The sequence below is a fragment of the Malaya genurostris genome, chromosome 1, assembly GCF_030247185.1.
Source record: "Malaya genurostris strain Urasoe2022 chromosome 1, Malgen_1.1, whole genome shotgun sequence".
NCBI lineage: Eukaryota > Metazoa > Arthropoda > Insecta > Diptera > Culicidae > Malaya > Malaya genurostris.
The window spans coordinates 111,353,848-111,374,383 of NC_080570.1; the positions used below are offsets into that span (position 1 = coordinate 111,353,848).

Here is a 20,536-nt window from a genome sequence, read left to right on the forward strand (position 1 = left end):
AAACGAACATAAAATACAATTTTTTCCGATGTAAGATTTCTTGCTGACTATTATGTTATTTTATGACTTCACATTTTTTTGTTACAAAAGAGAAAGCGTTCGGAAATATCGGACAATAAGATTTCCTCATAAATTTGACGCATGAAGAAAACATCACACCAGAAAAGAAAAGAAAAAACAATCGATTCCATTGCCTAGGGCAAGGCGCCAAAAACTAGCTAGATCGAGCAAAGCAAATCGACTAACAAATAGAATTCACAAATCAATGGGTGGCAAGCTGAAGCAAGCAAAACTAAAAATGATAGTGAATAGAAAGAGTAGAAACTAGAGAACGAATAATACCCCACGGAACGTGACGCACTTTGAGCTCCTAGGAGGTACAGCCAACTTATGTCTCTTTCACTATTGTACACAGACGGAGAAAGGGGTTCTACAGGAATTGTTCAAGAAATCAACGCGCACAATTGCCGTCGAAACGATCATTTCAGTGATTATTGTTTTTTTTACGAGTAATCAATAGATTTATTTACTGTTTTTCTTTTGTTTTCAGCTTTTTCCTGCAGTAGCGGTTCATGATCTTGTTCTTGTTGTTATCCAGCTGATTATCATGACATTGATCTGTTGGTGTGTATGTTAATAAATAATAGTAAACGTATCGTTTGCATATTGTTTTTGTTTTTGCTGCTGATCATCTCCTCGGTACTTGCGTCCATCCAGCCAATAATCGGTGCGTGGATGTTTACCGTCACAGGGACGAGTACGGTGACGACGATGATGACGACGACAACGACGGTAGGAAACAGGGGATTGACAACGAAAACTCTGGTTAATTGTAATCGAAATAGAGGGAGTCACAATGTCACTGTTGCTTTCAGAAATTCCATCACCGTCTTCAGTGGCAGCGATGACCACTTCTGCATTATCCTCGGTATCATCATTGCGAATATGTGGCAACGGGTGGAGCAGTAGTAGAAGGAGTAGAACAAGGAGAAAATCGGATACAAGTGGGTGTTGCTTTCTGTTGTTGTGGTTACTGTTGGTTCTCTGGTTGCTGTTGTTGTTGTTTTTGTTGATTTCTAGGTTATTTTCTGGAACGCATCACATAGCATACTTTCTTGTCCACTCCCGCGCAAGCTCATTGTATTTTTCCCGATCGGTTTTGTATATTCTAGCAATCTCTGGTACGAGTGGATCGTCTGGATTAGGATCACATAGCAGAGAGCAAATTGATAACAACACTGGAACGAAACGAGAAAATTAATATTAGTGCCGCGCACAAATACCTTGAAATATTAGGAATTTGAACAAATATGTTCACTAGCGATGTGGTGAATTGTTGTTCTGTGAGGCTTTACTAGGTGCAATCGCTGATAAGACTGGTAATCAACTAATTGAATGTAGATTCAAATATTTGAGCCTCTATGAGAATAAATGACATTCAAAGGTATACAATTAAAGTGTTAGAAAAAAGCCTTTCAACAAATAACACAGTGCGTTTATTGTAATGTGTTATGTAAAAATGGCACCAAAACGATAAAGTTTAGTATTTGACATATATAATTCCTTTACTTTTTCGACAGTATAATCTACATTAACTTGCGTTGAACTGAACAGCATTTGGTGCTCTATACTCATGATTGACAGTGTTACCAGCGATTACTTATTTTGAAAGAAAGTGAATTATTTAACGATTCCATTGCCACTTACCTTTCGATATAGTTAATGCAGGTGACCATTGAGATCGTAAAATGTCGAGGCAAATCGAACCATTACTGTTTATGTTAGGGTGATATATGCGTGTTGTAAAAGCCACTTTGGGTGGTTTGAATGGGTAATCTGTGGGGAAATGTATGGTTAAGAAGAATACACCTCCTTGGTACGGACTGTCTGGCTGCAGTGGTTTTAACAGCATCGATGGCAATCAGGCAGGCAGGCAGGCAAGCAGACAGCAAAATCATCGACAGTGTGGTTGGTTGGTAAGCGAAACCGGTCGCATGAAAGAGAAGAAAAAATAGATTTGTAGAGATTTAAAAATAAATTTGGACGAAGTGATTAGAAAGGAAGACCAGCACACGATTTGTTTACTAAATTTACTAATCCTTCAAATAGAAGTTAGAAAATCATCTTTACAGCGAATATCTTCAGTTCGAACTTTAAATGCAACACCTGCGGAAGAACCGCGCTTTGACACCTGTCCCTGTGCTAGTACAATTTATTTTAAAGTTACTTGAATGCACTGTGTGAGCAGGTAAACGACCAATTTATTTTTGGGTCCCAGTAGATTTGTGAGGGAAGAATTATTAACTATATTTTTCATACATATAGTCGCATCACAGCTTGCTTCATTGCTTTAGGGTGTTGAATCCGTTTTTGTCATGCTATAGTTGCTGCTCCTCCCATTGTTATCTGTTGAAGCAATGGCTGTTACTTCAGTTACTAAACTAAGCTCATGGGGGAGCAAACATTTTTTCTGCACTTGTCAGTGCACTGTTTGCCTGATCATAATTGCTAGATTTTCTGACAAATGTATATGTGTGTTCGTATTCTTTTTATCACTGGACAAGTATTCTTGAATACCTTTATTTTATTTTATTATTATTGCTTGAAACAATTGAACTGGAATTATTCATGCTGCAACATTTAATTGTATATCGTCTTTGGAAGACTTCTCGCGCAAACTACTAAAGCGACCGTATAAAGATGAAAATTTAGAGTAATTTGAAAGACAAAATGGTTTCCCCGGATAGGAAAGTTGTGGGTTCACGTTCCGTCTATTTGGTCGATTTTTAGGCAAACTTTATTTACACTATTCCCTTCATCAGTTTTATTTGTCTATTTTCAAACTCACATTGATCATCGTTTGAGTCAATGTACATCAGGTCTCGTCTGCTACAACCAACGTCGCAACGAACAGTACAAGCAGCTACAGACAAGATGAGAAAACAAAAAAGAATCCTAACGGTTCTACGGACACCAACTACTGCAACGTTTAAGAAATTGATGCAGATATGATCAGTCAACCCGCAACTGTCGGTAAATTGAATGGTAAAAAGAACGAAAAAGGACAACAAAAACGATTTGGTTTGTTAAATCTAATGTCAAACCACATATGCACCATCAAATTATTAAAAGTTTTGGAGGCTAACCTTTGCCATTCAAGCTACTAAGTTGAGTGAAAAGAAACCTAGTTAGGAATGAAGAACAAACATGTACCATATTTCATTCAATGTAGTTTTCCTTTTTAATACCGATACACTTTTTTCGGCAATTTTCCAACTATTTGATTCCGTTCGAATTCATTTTTCGGTAGATCTACAAAATACTCCTCCGCCTTGTCAATGACTTCCTTGCGCGCGCAGATTTTGTTGTTGTCGATGAACCGTCTTCTGAGGTTTGTTAACAGATAACAGTGCGAGGGTGCCTTATCGAGAGAATAAGGATGGGGAGCAATGATTCCGATGCTCGTTATTGCTGGTGAATTGTGTTGTAAAAATCCAATGTTCGCTTAACGTAAGGCCATTCCACTGCGATTTCAGTCTTCAATGACATTCCAATACTCGCTGTTGATAAATTTTCAGCTAGTCCATGGAAAGTATGTCATGAGATTAGAAACTGACGCCATTATCTTTCCGGAACCAAGTTACCAAGCGACACCAAATACAACCCGGTACCGCATCAAAATATCCAAACGGGCTTCCAAAGTGCGCTCGCGTTCGTGGTTTTTGCTCTGAGTCAGTATGTGCGGCTGCTACGCCCAAAAAGACAAGTGTGCTCAGTAGCAATCCTTGTAACACCTGCTAACTCGCGTACCTTCACTTTCCAAATGACCAACACCATTTCATGTATTTTTCCACACTCTCCAGTGTAACCGAATTGGAGAAGTTGTTGCAGCGGACTTCATTTGCAGGTGATTTTCATGTACTTTAGAACTCTCCGAACTTATATTTCACGTCTTAATCTGAATCAACCCTATCTTCATAAAATTTTTCTGATTTTTTGCCTTTCTCATACAGAAAGGCTATACAATCGCTGTGAAAACCGACTTCACAACCGAGACCCGTTTCATATACCATTCGACTCACAAAATGTCTGTGTGTGTATGTGACAAATAATTTCACTCATTTTTCTCAGAGATGGCTGAACGGATTTTCACAAACTTAGATTCAAATGAAAGAACTTATGGCCTCAAACAATTTTCTTGAATTTCATTTGGAACCAATTCCGGTTCCGGAATTACAAGGAAATATGTGCAAAATTGATCAAAAATGCGCTCTCAATTTTTGTCGGAAATTGCTTAACCGATTTTCACAAACTAAGATGCAAATAAAAGTTCTTAAAATTCTTTAAAAAGTCCCCGAAAAGTTGATCCAAATCCGACTTCCGGTTCCGGTATTACAGCACGATTAGTGAAAATTTTCAATTTCATGAGTATTTTTTCACAAGCGGTGGGGAAACGAGATACACCTTTTTATAAAACTTACTGCTAAATTCACCTAGTTGGCAGATCTTGTTATTTAGTGAATGTATTAAACGGTTAAGCCGATTTTCACGAATCATGATTCAAATTAAAACTGTCATTGCCTTTAAATATACTGTGCAATTTCATCCTGATTCGACTTTTGGTTCCGAAATTATAGGACGATGAGTGTCAAAATATTCAAATCGTCATTCAAAATGACGATGCAAAACTGGTACGCGTTAGTACGTGCGACTTTGCTCCGTTCGCAGCGTGCTTTGTTCAAATTTGTATAGCGTGCAGGGTTGCCACATTCAAATTTATATTTTTCAGGTGGAAAAATGTAATTTTCTAATTATTTTGTTCAATCTTTAACTACTTATTAGTGTTATCACAAGATCATGATATCGATGCTTTTCTATAAAGGACACTTATTGCCTTTCACTTGAAAAATTAACTAGTGAGAATTGGCCCAGAGAGCGAAGTGTTCTATATCATTCGACACAGTTCATAGAGCTGAGCAATGTATGTGGGTGAATGTGTCAAATGTCACTTATAAAATAAAAAATCTCGTAGTCCCATTTCATTCTATCACTCGCTGGGTAAAGTTACTCGAGATGTTTGTTTCATTTTTATTTTCATTTTATGAAAGTCAATTGTTTCGAGTATACCTTACGCTTTTATTTTGACGTAGGACTTCTAATCCCCTATATAGAAAACAAAGAAGTCCTACGTCAAAATAAAAGCGTAAGGTAGACTCGAAACAATTGACTTTCATAAAATGAAAATAAAAATGAAACAAACATATCGAGTAACTTTACCCAGCGAGTGATAGAATGAAATATAATCAGTGGATGTGTTGTAGTGGTTTTAGGTCAACCAAAAGGGTATGATACTAATTAATCTCCTTATAGAAAATAAAGAATTTGAAATACGGAATATATAACTGTACAAACAGTGATCAGGTTTTGAATATTTACAGCTCAACCGATTTCAATTAGATTTTTGTTATCGGATTGCAACTGGCATCTACTGGAAATACTACACATCGATTCGATTATATAAAACTATATATATATTTTAGATAATTGTCGAAAATTCAATGAATAATGAACAATGGCTCCACTAAACAAAGACGAAAGATTTGTAAACAAAAGTTGATGATTTTAATAGGAATTCCACTCTTCGGTCTGTGTGTTTTCATTTAAGTGAACCTCCACAAAACAAGGTTCAGTATCGAAACGGTTTGCATCCTTTGCGGTTTATTAATGCACCTTGCCTCTCTTTGCGATTCATTTTGTGCGCTGTTCGCCTCGGAATTCCACTGTTTCGTCGGTGTCGAGCAAAACGCAGGATGACCTTGATCATGAAGCGTTGGAGCATCGTGTTCAACTGTTTCCATCATCAATACCAGCAGGCGCATACTCAGAAATTTTTTTTCGGGAGAGGAAAGGTTGTAGATCATGTTAATCAATTTCCATACGTATGGAAATATGTACATTACTACTTGAAAATTGTTTGTTTATAAAGTCGTTTGTTGGAAAATATTTATGTTCACCCTCATTCTTGTTTACGTCTGTATCGACCATACGACGAACGGATACTTTCGAACGAATACGAATAAACCATTCTTGTTTTCACTCTAATGAATTCGAACGCGACTCGTTTGCTACAAAATATTTAAATATCAATAAATTTCGTCAAATAAATGCTAAGCCATGATTAAATCACTTTAATTCATGTTATTAAGCATATGCGAAACACTAGAATGTATGCCAGTTTAGTTACGAACGATACGTGTATTCGAACATCATTCGTACGAATGAAAATTCCCATTCTTGTTTACGGACGAATAGAAGAAATGCCGTGGTTTGGATTCGTCAGTTTAATGTTGCGAATCAACCGTTCGAATACATTGAAAACAGTTTAACCGATTTCCAACAATCGATGTGGAACGCATCTTTGTTCTCTATATAGAGGTGCAAATTAGAAATTCAAGGGTGTGCAGTGCCCTATTTTGTCAGCTAAAAATCTCCGGCATACCGGATTTCCCTAACGTAGACGACGGTTTTAAACAGCCCGGTGGCAACAATAAGGCGCTCTAGCCAGTGCTATCGTAACCAATATCTCGGTCCTTTGGGGGTTTCAAAGCTAGCAAGTCACTGAGACCAAAGTAAACAAAATGAAGAAAAATACAACACATCATCGATGGTGAAAGTCAGTATTACAACTTGCCACCGCACGTTCCATAACGATATCACATTTATAATCAAACATATAAAAATCAACTTTGTTTCAATAAATCACAGGTATTTAGCATCAACAAACTTTTATTTATGTTTACATACTTCTGCGTTGTTTTCGTCTCTGCGGAAAAGATGATGGTCATAAGAACATGGTGGCCCAGCAGGGACTTGGTTTTGAAGGAGTAAGCGAAATATCAATGGGAAAGCATTGCTCTGATTGGTCAATCGATGCAAAAGTGAAGCTGTTAGAAGCACACGAATCTATAAATATAAGCGAAATTATAGCTAGCGTTCCAGTCCTACGTGTAGTATGAAGAAGGTAGGTTGTTTGAGGGCTTAAGATTATTTTTCTAATTTATATAAGATGAACTCGATTAATAATGAGAAAAAGTTTATAGCTTCAACCGAAATCGCATAATGGTAGTAATGATAGAGATACTTAACGCTATAAAAAAAACTGCGTGCATACAAAACTTGAACACAAGGTTGGTGTAGAGAAGCTTAAATATCGCAATCCGTATCGCAAGTATGTACGAAGATATAATTGCATACATTTGGGATATTGATGTAATTTCGTCGGTTACAAAACAAATATAAATCAAGACAAACAGAGTCTATATTCTGGGTTCGCGTGTTCGGTGTTGGTTCCTAATAAAGATCAATTTAAAAAAATCAAAATTGCACGAGAGTCTGCCAATTGCGAATTCAAAAGTGAATTGAACTGTCAGATTGAAAATGTCGATCATTAGCAATTTTGGTTGCCTTGTTCCACATCAATGACCCGAACAACCCCATGGGGCTGATCTTTGTAGTTTTTTCGAATGTTTGCAATCAAACGATAAATTTGTTTTCTGAATAAAACATTTAGAGAGTATAGCAGTATAGTAAAATACTTGTTTTTTTTTTCTGGTGAGCTTTCGAATATTATTTGTTGTGTTCGTCGAATAGTCTAAACGGACGTAAGCAAGCATGATGATACAAAATCAGCGAAAAAAACCAAGTCGAATAACAAATGATAACAAACATTTTTCATTACAACTTAAGTCTGTACCAGAACTGATAGTTTAAAGTTGGATGGGCGTTATTCATATGCATGTACGATGTTCAAAAGTGTGATTGATTCTAACGTAAACGGGAATACGAATTTCATATACTTTCGAACGTATCGCTTACTCAAATATTTAAAGAAAAAAGTTTTCATAATATAGGAGAGACTGGGGCTCAGCCGGACATTTTGGAAAATGAAAAAATCATCGATTACAACTTTCATCTACATCTTGGTATCGAATTCTCTGCGGAGAAAACAAAGTTAGTCGTCTTTTCAAGAAAGCATGATCCCGCGCAGCTTCAGCTCCATATGATGGGAAGAATGATCCAACAGGTTTTAACTTTTAAATACCTCGGGGTGTGGTTTGATTCCAAATGCACGTGGGGAGGACACATTAGGTATCTGATAACGAAATGCCAACGAAGAGTAAATTTTCTTCGAACAATAACAGGATCTTGGTGGAGTTCTCATCCGCAAGATCTAATAAAATTGTATCAAACAACGATACTTTCAGTGATGGAATATGGATGCGTTTGTTTTCGTTCCGCTGCAAACTCTCATATTATCAAACTTGAGCGAATTTAGTACCGTTGTTTGCGAATTGCCTTAGGCTGCATGCATTCGACACATACAATGAGTCTTGAAGTGCTGGCGGGAGTTCTTCCATTAAAAGATCGATTTTGGGAGCTTTCATCACGCCTGCTAATAAGATGTGAGGTGCTTAATCCCATGGTAATTAATAATTTCGAACGACTAGTCGAGCTTCGATCTCAAACAAAATTCATGACAGTATATTTTAACCACATGTCACAGGAAATCAACCCATCAAGATATATTCCTATCCGTGTCAGCATCCCTGACTCAACTTTATTTTTCGATACATCCATGCAGCGCGAAGTGCGTGGAATCCCGGATCATCTACGCTCGACGGAAATCCCAAAAATATTTTCAAGTAAGTTCAGGCATATTGACTCTGAGAAAATGTTTTACACGGACGGATCGCGAATTGAAGAAGCGACAGGGTTTGGTATGTTCAACAATAATGTTTCGGCCTCATTTAGACTTCAAGAACCTGCATCTGTTTATATAGCAGAGCTAGCAGCAGTTCATTATAGTTTGAGTGTAATCGTCACATTATCTCCAAACCATTATTTCCTCTTCACAGATAGTCTGAGTGCAATTGAAGCCATTCGCTCAAACATGACTGGCAAGACTGAACCGTTTTTCCTGGGCAAAATAAAACAGTGCCTGAACGACATATTGAACAATAATTATCTAATCACTATAGTCTGGGTCCCGGCTCATTGCTCCATTCCTGGCAATGAAAGAGCCGATATTTTAGCCAAACGTGGTGCTATTGAGGGTGAAATTTATGAGCGACCGATTGCTTTCAACGAATTCTATAGCTCGTCTCGCCAAAGAACGCCAGCTGGCAAGCTTCTTGGGATAGAGATGATCTGGGTCGGTGGATGCACTCAATTATTCCGAAAATATCGACAAAGGCATGGTTCAGGGGACTGGATGTGAGTAGGGATTTCATTCGTGTGATGTCCAGACTCATGTCCAATCACTACACGTTAGATGCACATCTCCTTCGAATTGGGCTCTCCGAGACTAATCATTGTGCTTGCGGAGAAGGTTATCGGGATATTGATCATGTCGTTTGGACATGCGTGGAGTATCGTGATGTCAGATCTCAACTAATAAATTTTTTGCGTACCCAAGGTAGGCTATCCAATGTCCCAGTTCGAGACATTCTTGCTTGTTGTGACCTTTCATACATGAAACTTATTTATCATTTCATAAAGAAAATTGGAGTTTCAATTTAATAAAGACCCCTTTTAAGACTTAGTTCTGATCCCAGCTGCGTCCATGAGTTCAACCAATAGCTAAATTAGAATAAAAATTATGTAATGATACAAACAAACTCGAAACAGTTTATGAAATTATCAACAAAATGTCTGAAAATAACAGCTTATTTTATAATTTATAGAAGTTAATCGTTTGGTTCAAATAATATTTCCGAGTAGATTTCATAATTAATGACGAGTTACCTAAGATGATATTTAAGCTATAAGAGAATATGTTTTAATAAATTCAAAACGTTGTGACTATGTTAGAATTAAATTAGGATAAGAATATTATGTAAAAGTGATGCTACGGCGAAGAAAAACTTATGTAAACTGCCTTAAGAAATAAACGTATTTATGAAAAAAAAAACTTTCATCTATGTTTCCAAATTTGTGATTTGGAAAAATATGCATCAGTTTTCGTGCCAAGTCGCGCAGAGGTGACCAACGTAAAATATTTCTGGAAATTTTCGGGGCGAAACGGACTATAAAGCTAGACAGAAAAGTGAAGAACGAATGCAATGGAGTGCCATATCTCGAGATACCCTAATGAGCGCAAAGAAAATGAAGTCATGTTCGAATGGATTCTCGATTGGTTCAACCTTTCGTGAGACATAATCCTTCTCGTCGAAAATATAGTTGCTGTCTCGAAACTTGACGCCCTCCTCCAGAAAAATTTACGCTGAAACTGATTTTAGAGTTATTATTGATGGCTATTTGATTGTTTTGCTACATATACTGAACGTTTTGCTTCAATTTTTTTTTGTAAATCTATTTCAAATAACTGGTTAAAAATAGAATAGAAATACAGATATCAATACTTAACTATTATACAAAAATTCGTTAAGAGTTCCAAAACGAAAATTAAGTGTCCGGATGAGCCTCACTTTTTTGTCCGGTTTAACCCCGCACAGACAATCACTGGATTTAACACGAAATAAACTGTGCGCAGAAATCAAACATTTTAAAAAATTAGAAAATGTAAAGATAAATCAGTAAACAATGTACACCCTTTGACATGAAGACGATTGACGCCAAGCTGAATTCAGTCAGCGTCATCCAGCTAGCCAGGGGTGCGAAAATTTGACATTTTTTTATACTGTTGCCAAGCGTAAGACAGTCACTGCCAACGATATGCGCAGCTGCTACGTTCAACAGTAGCCAACTCGCAATGACACGAGAGCTTGGCGCAATCATTAGAGCCACGACACACGACAGCAATATTGAGAGCAGTTAATTTTGTCGCACTCTCTCACAGCAGTCAAAGCCACAGCGTTCGCTTTGTGGTAGTGTAGGTACATACTGGATAAGTAGCTGCTTTGTTCACTTTTGGTCACGGGTTTCGAGAATGTCACGAGCTCAAAATGTCATGACATTTTCATAACGGGACTGTTATATCCGCTGTGATTGATCTGTGGCGATAAATTTAATGCGAACGGCGGTGTTTTTATTATCGGTTCAATTTCAGTTTTGAAAAAATTCAATCACAAAGCTTGTTCATGCAGATGTTTCAAAAATATTACAATTATTTACACAAATTTCATACACGAAGTATCAGGAGCGCAGCTTTTGCCTTTCTAATATGACGCAAAGGCAAGAAATCTTACAGCAGAGAGAATAAGTTTTGCGATCCTATTACTTCTACAATTCTTGTTCATGCTAAACGGGCTTCAATTGTTTGATCGAAAAAGTGCATCCCAATTCTGGAAGTCAAAGCATTTACTTTGCTTTTCTCACTGAACCGCTTCCTTCCAACGGGAGTGCAGAGAAACAAAACACGTAAGGATACACAAAAAAAACCGTCTGCATTGGAAAGCAAGACTTTCTTGTGCATGTCCCCATACACCTCATGAGAATCGACATAAAACGAATTTCAAAGTTAAGCCTTGTTGGCGACTGCCTCTCGAAAGTTGTTGAATTTGGAAGGAGCTACTGTTTATTGTGGCTAGCCATTCTCAGATTGAAAAGATTCGAACAGCTATCGATGAGAGCAAACGGCGACATTCACGAGAAAAAATGTCATGAGACCTATGACATTTTTCATCTCCTGCAGTCGTGGCGAAGTACAATCGGCGACTGCTGTCATTTGCGCAGTTTGAATGTCTGCTGTTTCGTGTCATTCTCCAGTACCGTTTGCAACCCTGCAGCTAGCTGCTGTCTGTCTGTCACATGAAAGCGCGTTTACAAAGTCAAAGTCAATTATAAGATATTAAAGCTTTCCGGTTAATCCCGGTCTCCTTTAATAATTTTTTGAATTTCAGGAAGCGGGTTTTGAACACAACAAAAAACTCTGCCCAAATATTCAAAACAAATTTCAGCAGTAATTTTGACGATAGTTATGTAGTTATGTAGTGCGACTGTCACTTGTAGTTTTTACGAATCCGCGACATCTGTTAACGAATTTCATTATGAGTGGTAGAATTTGTTCAAAATTATACATAAGCCATCAAAAGCTAAAAAAGCTGCCGACGTTCGAATCTAATCTGCTCAGATTTCGTCATTATGAATTTAATTTGCACAGTTCGAAAAATTCTTGTGATTTTTCATCTTATCAGATGCACATAAATGAATCGTCATATTTCACACAAATTTTTATTTTAAAAAATGTAAAAATTGTGATTTGAAAATTACATGGCTTTAAAAACGAATGGAATAAAAATCAACAACAACAACGCGCTTTGAACCGAAAAACATTAGATCACCAAGCACACCAGTTAGTCGACTGAGCCACAGAAGCACATATCTGCTTGGCTGGTAAATCGTGCATATAAATTCATACAGTCTCACTTGCTAACTGAGTGCAAATTACACTCGGAACCAATAAATTTCTGTACGAATGGAATATTGCGTCATTTGAGATGTTAAGTAGTTATGAATTGTATCGTTTGTAGAATTATGTCACCTGTACAATCCATAATTTTATTCTGTTTGGTGTTGGTTAGCTCTACCGGTCCGCGTCCTTATGTAGATAATGTTTTCTAATATATGATGTTATGAAGGCTTCGATTTCATGAATAATGCTGTTTTCAACCCACATTTCATATTGTCTGTAAAGCATTTTGATGCCGCCATTGTAGAAGCAAAGCAAAGCCTGCACGCAGGATCTGTTACCATATCGCGTGTAAATATCATTCGAGCTGTAAGTAATAACTATTTGTTTTTGCAGGTCAAATAAGCTTTGCATCATGTTAAACGTTGATCATCGATTAACGATTCAATCCAGTAATTTCTTCCGAACATAATGTTTCACTATCGTAGAAACAAAGCAAAGAGATTAAATATATGTATAAAGAACAGTACTTCCGACAGCCGACAACAAATACTAGAAAGCTTTCTAGGGAACCGGCTGCCCAGAGCAATAAAAATGATAATATTAAAACACTTACTAACAGACTACCCCTTCCTGCGAAGCAAGTGGGAATACAGAATATTTCTCGAATTGTGGTAGTAAAATGCTTCCAACTAACAATTAATCTAATAATTTCATATGTTTCTGCTTACAGTCGATGTTTTTCGAAAAAAAACCTATCAAATTGATATAGTTTGCTTCATTATGATTGTGCATTTCTATCGATGTCGCACATTTTGTTGAATAACTTAAGGCAAGTTTCAAACCAAATAAGTGTCATTTACGGGAAGCGTTGTTTCTATGCTTCAATGTGAAGAAAAGTGCGGTTGAGGAAAATTGTTTTTTTCCTGGAAACTACGGAATTATTTTGGTGGATCGGTGTGCCGGTGCTTCAAACGATTCAAAAGGTCAACTTTTTTTGCAGGTCGAAATAATTGAAGCCTTTGCTGAACGAACAGCGGTGTCAGATGCACGAAATACTTGCTGCCATCATGAGTGTGACACAAAAAACCATTTCCCTGCACATAATAGCTTTCGGATTGATTCAAACGGTTGGGTTCCTATGGAGTTGAAGTCGGGCGGCGTCGTTGCACAAAAACTAGTCGTTCTGTCATTCTCAAATAAAAATGTTAAGCAATCACTGTGAAAATAGTTTTTTTGCCGGAATCAGTTCGTCGAAATCGCAAATGTCCATGAGCGCCATGTGACAAAAATGAACCCTTGGCTTTTTTCAAAAACGACAAAACCGATTTCCACATACTCAGATTCATATGAAAGATCTTATGATCCAGTAGAATGTTACAGAATTTCATTCGTGTTTGAAATTTGACACCGTCATTCCAAGTGACGATACAGAAAATGTAAAAAAACTTCTAGATTTATTTCAAACCATTTCAAGTCACAGGTTATGTTAATTGATGGCTTAACGAACCGACTTCGGCTATACCGGTACTTCAGTTCCCGGTTCCGGAAGTACCGAAAATTGTTATCAAAAACTCCCATAGTTTTCTCAGAAATGACTGAATCGATTTGCACGAACGAATTTCATATGGAAGACCTAATAGTCCCAAAGGTTGTTACTCAATTTCATCCAGATCCGACTACCGGTTCCGGAATAATACCGTTGTGAGTGTTAACAATTTCAAACCTTTGTTTAAGAGGAAAAGGCCAAAAACTAAAAAAAAACTTCAAAATAAGGTTGGAAACTTCTCTAATTTGTAAGTCTTATAAGTTAAGACCCAAACAAAATTTCATATTCTACATGAGTTATGTATCAATATCTTTCACCAGGTAAATTATAACAGGGTTTTGCATTGTATTATCAACAAATCGATGAGTTGTATTTCGAACCAAAAATCAGAAGCTTTAAATCTGTTTACAATAAAGTTAACCCGAAATGTAATTGATTAAAAGGGGCACTCTATGAAACGACCTGGGAAAGGTGAATTTTTGGTTGTTTCAATCTAAAAACAAAACAACAAAGTTTTAATGTCAAACTTCTATTACTTTCGGAGATATAGGGTAAGTGTAGCTTTAATTATGTAAGCTCCACCACTCATTTTATACACAAAATAAAGGTTAGAGTGAGATCTTGGATACGTTTTCCTGAAACAACGTTTTGGGGCTTCATTCAAACGACAAAGAACCCAATTAACATAAACAAAAAAACATTACTCATTTTCAAAGTTATTGAACACCGAATTATATAAACCTCTAAAATGAACATTTTTTGCCTTTCTCATAAAAAAAGGTTATACAATCACTGTGAAAATCGACTTTTGAACGGAGGGCCGAGTGTCATATACCATTCGAATCAGTTCGTCGAGATCACAAAATGTCTGCGTGTGTATGTGACAAATAATGTCACTCAATTTTCTCAGATTGCGGAATCGATTTTCACAAACCTAAATTCAAATGAAAAGTCTTGCGGTCCTATACAAATTGAATGAATTTCATTTGGATCCGACTTCCGGTTCTGGATATGCAGGTTGATATGCACCGAAATTGTGAAAATAATGTTACTCACTTTTCTTGAAGATGGCTGAACCGATTTACACAAACTTAGATTGAAATGAAAAGTCCTTTGGTCCCATAGATCGCTATCGAATTTTATTCCAATCCGACTTTCGGTTCCGAAATTACTGGGTGATATGCACCAAAAAATGAAAATAAAGGTCACTCAATTTTCTCAGAGACGGCGTGACCGATTTTCAAAAACTCTGATTCAAATTAAATGTCTTATGGTCCCATAGATCGCTATTGAATTTTATTCCGATCCGACTTCCGGTTCCGCAATTACTGGGTGATATGAACCAAAAAAAAATGAAAATAAATGTCACTCAGAGATCGCTATTGAATTTTATCTTTGTCCGACTTCCGGTTCCGGAATTACAAGGCAATATGTGGAAATCTATGAGAAAATGTGCATTCAATTTTCTCGGAAATTTCTCAACCGATTTTTACAAATTAAGATGCAAATGAAAGGTCTTGAGATTTTTCAAAAAGTACTCGAAAAGTTGATCCAGATCCGACTTCCGGTCCCGGTGTTACAGTGAGATGAACAAAAAATTTTAATTTCATGAGAATTTTTTCACAAGCGATGGCGAAACGAGGTGCACATTTTTATAAAATTTACTGGTAAATACATCAAGTTGGTAGATCTTGTTAGTTGGTGGATATATAAATCTGTTTAGGGACGACAGGTGCCCGGTTTCCGCTTCCGAACGCACCGGTAATAGTGAAGAAAAGCTCAAGAAAACGGAACTCACTTCGATTTCTCAGCAACGGTTGAACCAATTTTCACAAATCATGATTCAAATTAAAGCTCTAAGTGTCTTAAAAGATACTGTGCAATTTTATCCAGATCCGACTTCCGGTTCCGAAAGTATAGGGCAAATAATATAAAAACTTTCAAACTGTTTTACAAAATGATGCAAAATCGGTACGCATCGGTACGTGCTGGTTCGGAAGAAGGATAAAAAGTACCAGCCTAGCACACAGCGTACTTTGTCCAATTTTGTATAGCGGTGAGGGTTGCCACATTTGAATCTTTATTAACTTGACATAACTGTTCCCAAATTGAAATGGTGATGATAGTTTATACCGAAGAAAGTTTTTGATTTTATTCATGTTTCAAAAAAAAAGAAACTTGACAGAATCTTCTAGTGATGTTTTTGAAAATGTAAGTAATATGAGAAAGGGATAATTACACCACTAGGTGGATTAAAAAAGATTTTTTTCATATATTTCTAAAGTTTCGTCTTTCGTCTGTCTTTTTTCTTGCAATGATAACACGAGATTTGATATATTCCGGATTTTATTGAATTTCCTGTATGATCTTTTGTCGATCTTAATACAGTTTCCAATTGACAGTTCTTACTACTGAAAACCAAATCCAAACAACACTTTTCCAGTGTGGATTAGAGCGGATGTGCAATATCTGGGTTGAAATCTATTGAAATTCTCTTTAAATTTTCTGTTGGTTTGGTTAATGTCATAAGTGATTGATTCAACAGTATTAATTTTTTATAGAAGATTGTTTGAATTTATCCCTTTTGATAACCATTAATCTTTTTAATATCGAAGATGATTTTTTTTCTTTAATTGCAGCATCCTGTCTGAGGGGTAAGGTGAGTATTCTATGAATCATATGATGGAAGGCCGCCAACAAAGCTTTTGGCTTCCCTCACGTTAAGAAAGTCTAAGAAATGAAAACTATTATCTTTTTCTGTTTCACAAGTGAATTTAATGTTTTTATGGAAATTGTGAATAATTTCCAAAAAACTTCCAATCATGTAGAAAATGTCATCAACGTATCTCCACCAGCGATTAGGTAATAATCCCTGTTTTTCTAAAATTTCTTCAAGATTTACCATGAACAACTCGCATAAAAACGGGGACAGGGGGTTACCCATCCGCGCACCTTGCAATTGTTTATAAAATTCACCTCTAAATTTGAAGTAGTTTACATCCATACAAAGGCAAGATAGGTTTAGGTAAGCTCTCACTTTGCTTTTCCATAAACTGTTGCCATGTTTTTGAAGTAACCAATCTTCTAATAAAGTCTTTTACAGGTACGCTTGGGAATAAAGCGGTTACATCGAAGAAGGTTATTATTTCCTCTTCTTAAATTTCACCTGAGTTCTGAAGTTGATTAGCTGATTAGAACTCTTGCGTATTGTGTACTGATGGACTGCATTTTTTGCCATAGTTTTAAGATCTTTTCTAAACTTTTCTAAATTGTGGTATATTTATGAGTTTTTGCTGTAATATATAGGCGAAAATGAATCATATGAGAAAGGCATCATTACACCACTAGGTGGATTGAAAGAGTTTTTATTAACATGTTGCTAAATATTTAAAATTCATAGTTCTTAAATTAACGGACTCAAGACAAGTCTGCTGAATAATTTGATATATCATTTGTAACACAAATCTGCTCGCGATGCAACTAAGATGTCCGGGCAACCTTTTGGATTATTCAATGAATCAAGTGCATGAATGACTTGAAGACTAAAAGCTAAAAGTGCGAAAAAAAAATCCATGTGCCGAAACACATGCATTATGGACAATGTCGACCAATGCGATTCAATGGATGACGAAAGATCCAAGGCTCGTCCTTGCCCCAAATTTTACAATAATTCTGTTGGTTTATTAACTGCACATATGACTGTTGCGAAGCAGATAATTGGTCAGAAGGTGCCTAATTCTTCTTTTTACCTTTTTTTATATATATAAAAAATAGGTATAGAATTCGCTCAAACTTTCGAAAAATTTTCCGAGGCCCGGAGGGCCGAATGTCATATACCAATCGATTCAGCTCGACGAACTGAGCAAATGTCTGTGTGTGTGGGTGTGTGTATGTGTGTGTGTGTCTGTATGTGTGTTGTCAACTAAGAGGTCGAGATCTCAGAGATGGCTGGACCGATTTTGATCAAACTAGTCGCAAATGAAAGGTCTCCCCGTCACCCAGAACGCTATTGAATGGTTTTGAGATCGGATGTTTACATTTTGGGGTAAAAGAAGTTTTATGTCAAAATTTTCAGTTTTTTGACAGTATCAATTGTCACAATTGACCTTGAAAACAGAATATGTTTTCAGACTTAGATTCCGCACGGTAATAGCTATCCAACAAGCCATAGATTGTTAAAATCCGTCCATTTTTAACGGAGATATCGAATTTTTTGTGTAAGCGACTTTTCCCCCATATTCCAGCAGTAGAAGTTCTGAGCGCTGTATGGCAAAGAAAGGCTTGGGAGCAACGTAAAACACGATTTTTTATACTGTTACATACAACAGTTTCTAAGTACCAAAAAGACTGTGAACAGCATTATTTTTCATGACAATTTGCCTCGGACCAATTTTAGCACGGTTCGTTTTTGGCAACATAATCGTTCGAATATGACATATTGGAAAGATGGCAGTACTTCCGAATTCTGAACAATTTCATAATTATATTGATTAAAACTGCTTACAGCAATAAATGCTGGAAGAACAAAACACCCATATACCATTTGAATCAGTTCGTCGAGATCAGCAAATGCGTATGTGACAAATAATTTCACTCAATTTTTTACCTTATTTTCGAAGATGACTCAACCGTTTTCTACAAACTCAGATTCATATGAAAATTCGTATGCTCCTAAACAAGGTTCCTGAATTATGTTTTGATCCGACTTCTGATTCCGGAACTATAGGATGATATGTGAAACTAAATTAAAATTGTGTAACTCATTTTCCTCGTTGATGGCTGAACCGATCTAAGATTCAAATGATATCTAAGAATCATCTAAGATTTGCTGATTTGAATAGTCGACAACCAAATAAACTTATTTCAGTTTTAGTGGTATTCAGTTTTCGATTCGGAAGGCACCCAACAATTTAACTCGTACTACGATTTCTCAAAGATGTCTATACTGATTTTTAAACATATTGAAACAAATGTAAACTAATCAGGTGAATTTATCTGACTTCGGCTACACCGATTTTCGAATTCCGGCTCCAGTATCGAATCGTTTCTCAAAGCTCAATCGTTTTCTCAAATAAAGCCAAATCGAATTTCAGAAAAAAATTCAAATTAAAATAAACTTATAGTTCCACACAAAATTAATTAATTTTATTCAATGCTGACTTCCGATTCTGGAATTACAGGAGGATGAATTTTTAAAATTCAAACCGATATCGAAGATGATAATCCCGAAAAGCTTGAAAGTTGGACTCAAAACTATTGCAATTTATTCGTCATATGGCCATACGAATCGGTTTGGTTTATGCTGGTTCCTGAATACCGGCTCTGGAAGTACCTTAAATTACCGTAAATTCTAAAGTTGAACTCACTTCGACATATCATGAAAAGTTTAATCGATTGTAACCTTTTTAGATAGAGTAATGAGTGATTAAAATGTCAAATTGCAGCTTAAAACGACGGTCATTAAAATAATGCCATGAAAACCGAAGAATATTCATAAAAAAAACACATGCGGATTGATAAAAAAAAGGTATCATCTCACTGATAGGTGGATTAAGCACGTTTTTTATTTATACATTCACGAAGAAAATAAAAGCACGTTATTTTTTCTCATTCATAGAAAGCCTTGAATTCTATGTACTCTTTCTATGGAATCAATAAAAAACGACATAACACATATTCAAAATAATACCAACAAAATGGAAATGTTGGGAATGTTAGGGAAATTGGGATGTTAGATAAGTCGGCACGCACGGCAAAGTCTCGGCATTACATCCCTTTTGTGGAATTTGGCCTTTCTGTATCAACAGACTTCGCAGCCGATTCTTAGTGTACAGAATCATTGCATGGCTAGTACTATGGATCCTACTGACACTAAGAATCCTTCCAGGCTCGAACATACGACAACTGGCTTGAAAGACCAGCGTCCTATGCATTGAACCGCCAACCTGGGACACGCACGGCGAACGACGCATAAAATGAGTCCGCAGAAAGTCCACTTGCTGATGTGCACAGCAACCTTTTTCAAGGACATTAATGAACCGCAGTTAGTTCATAAAATCAAAAATTTCGGAAAAAATACTTGATTTTTTCCAAACTGACGATTTTCCTTATGGGACTGTAATGAAAAAAATATCAGCGTAGTCCTACGTCAACACAATGGTTAGTGATAGCTAGTAAGTTCACAAAGACCAGTGTTCGAAATTTAATGGAAGGTTCCGAATTAGAAGTACGGGGGAATTCTATCGAAGTTAACACTCTGACTAGTTTGTACGGTTCTGCAATATTCTGTAATAATAATTTAGTTTATTAAATTGGTTGTATTTTTCAAAGTTTTTGCAGTTAGTATTTTACTCCATAACACATCATGTGCTCCCATTTGAATAACGAACAGATCGCGAACCGCTTTCGAATCAATCCAAATACAAATCGGTCATTCGAAACTTGTTGTCACCATCGATCGTCATTTGCCACAGTTGCCGGTTGGCCACCCGCCAAATCGGAAATTGAGCTGAACTTAAAGGGAAAGCTAGACAAGCGATGTAACCGAAAGTCTTACCTAACTAACTGTTGGTAACCGACTTATTTTTGTTTGATTTTGTTTTTTTTTGTGTGGTTGT

General features: G+C 36.5%; 1 protein-coding gene across 4 annotated transcripts in view; it reads right to left on the minus strand.

Moving 5' to 3' along the window:
• Positions 1-491: 491 nt before the first annotated feature.
• The window catches only part of LOC131425412 (ubiquitin-conjugating enzyme E2-17 kDa), a 38,391-nt gene continuing 18,346 nt past the window's right edge, over positions 492-20,536 (minus strand). For all 4 annotated transcript variants that reach the window (XM_058587304.1, XM_058587305.1, XM_058587306.1 and 1 more), the window contains 2 exons: positions 1,708-1,891; positions 492-1,238 (listed from right to left, as the gene is read on the minus strand). In XM_058587304.1, the coding sequence (XP_058443287.1) occupies positions 1,099-1,238; positions 1,708-1,891 (324 nt within the window). In that variant the 3' untranslated portion in view covers positions 492-1,098. The remainder of the gene's footprint in view (positions 1,239-1,707; positions 1,892-20,536) is intronic.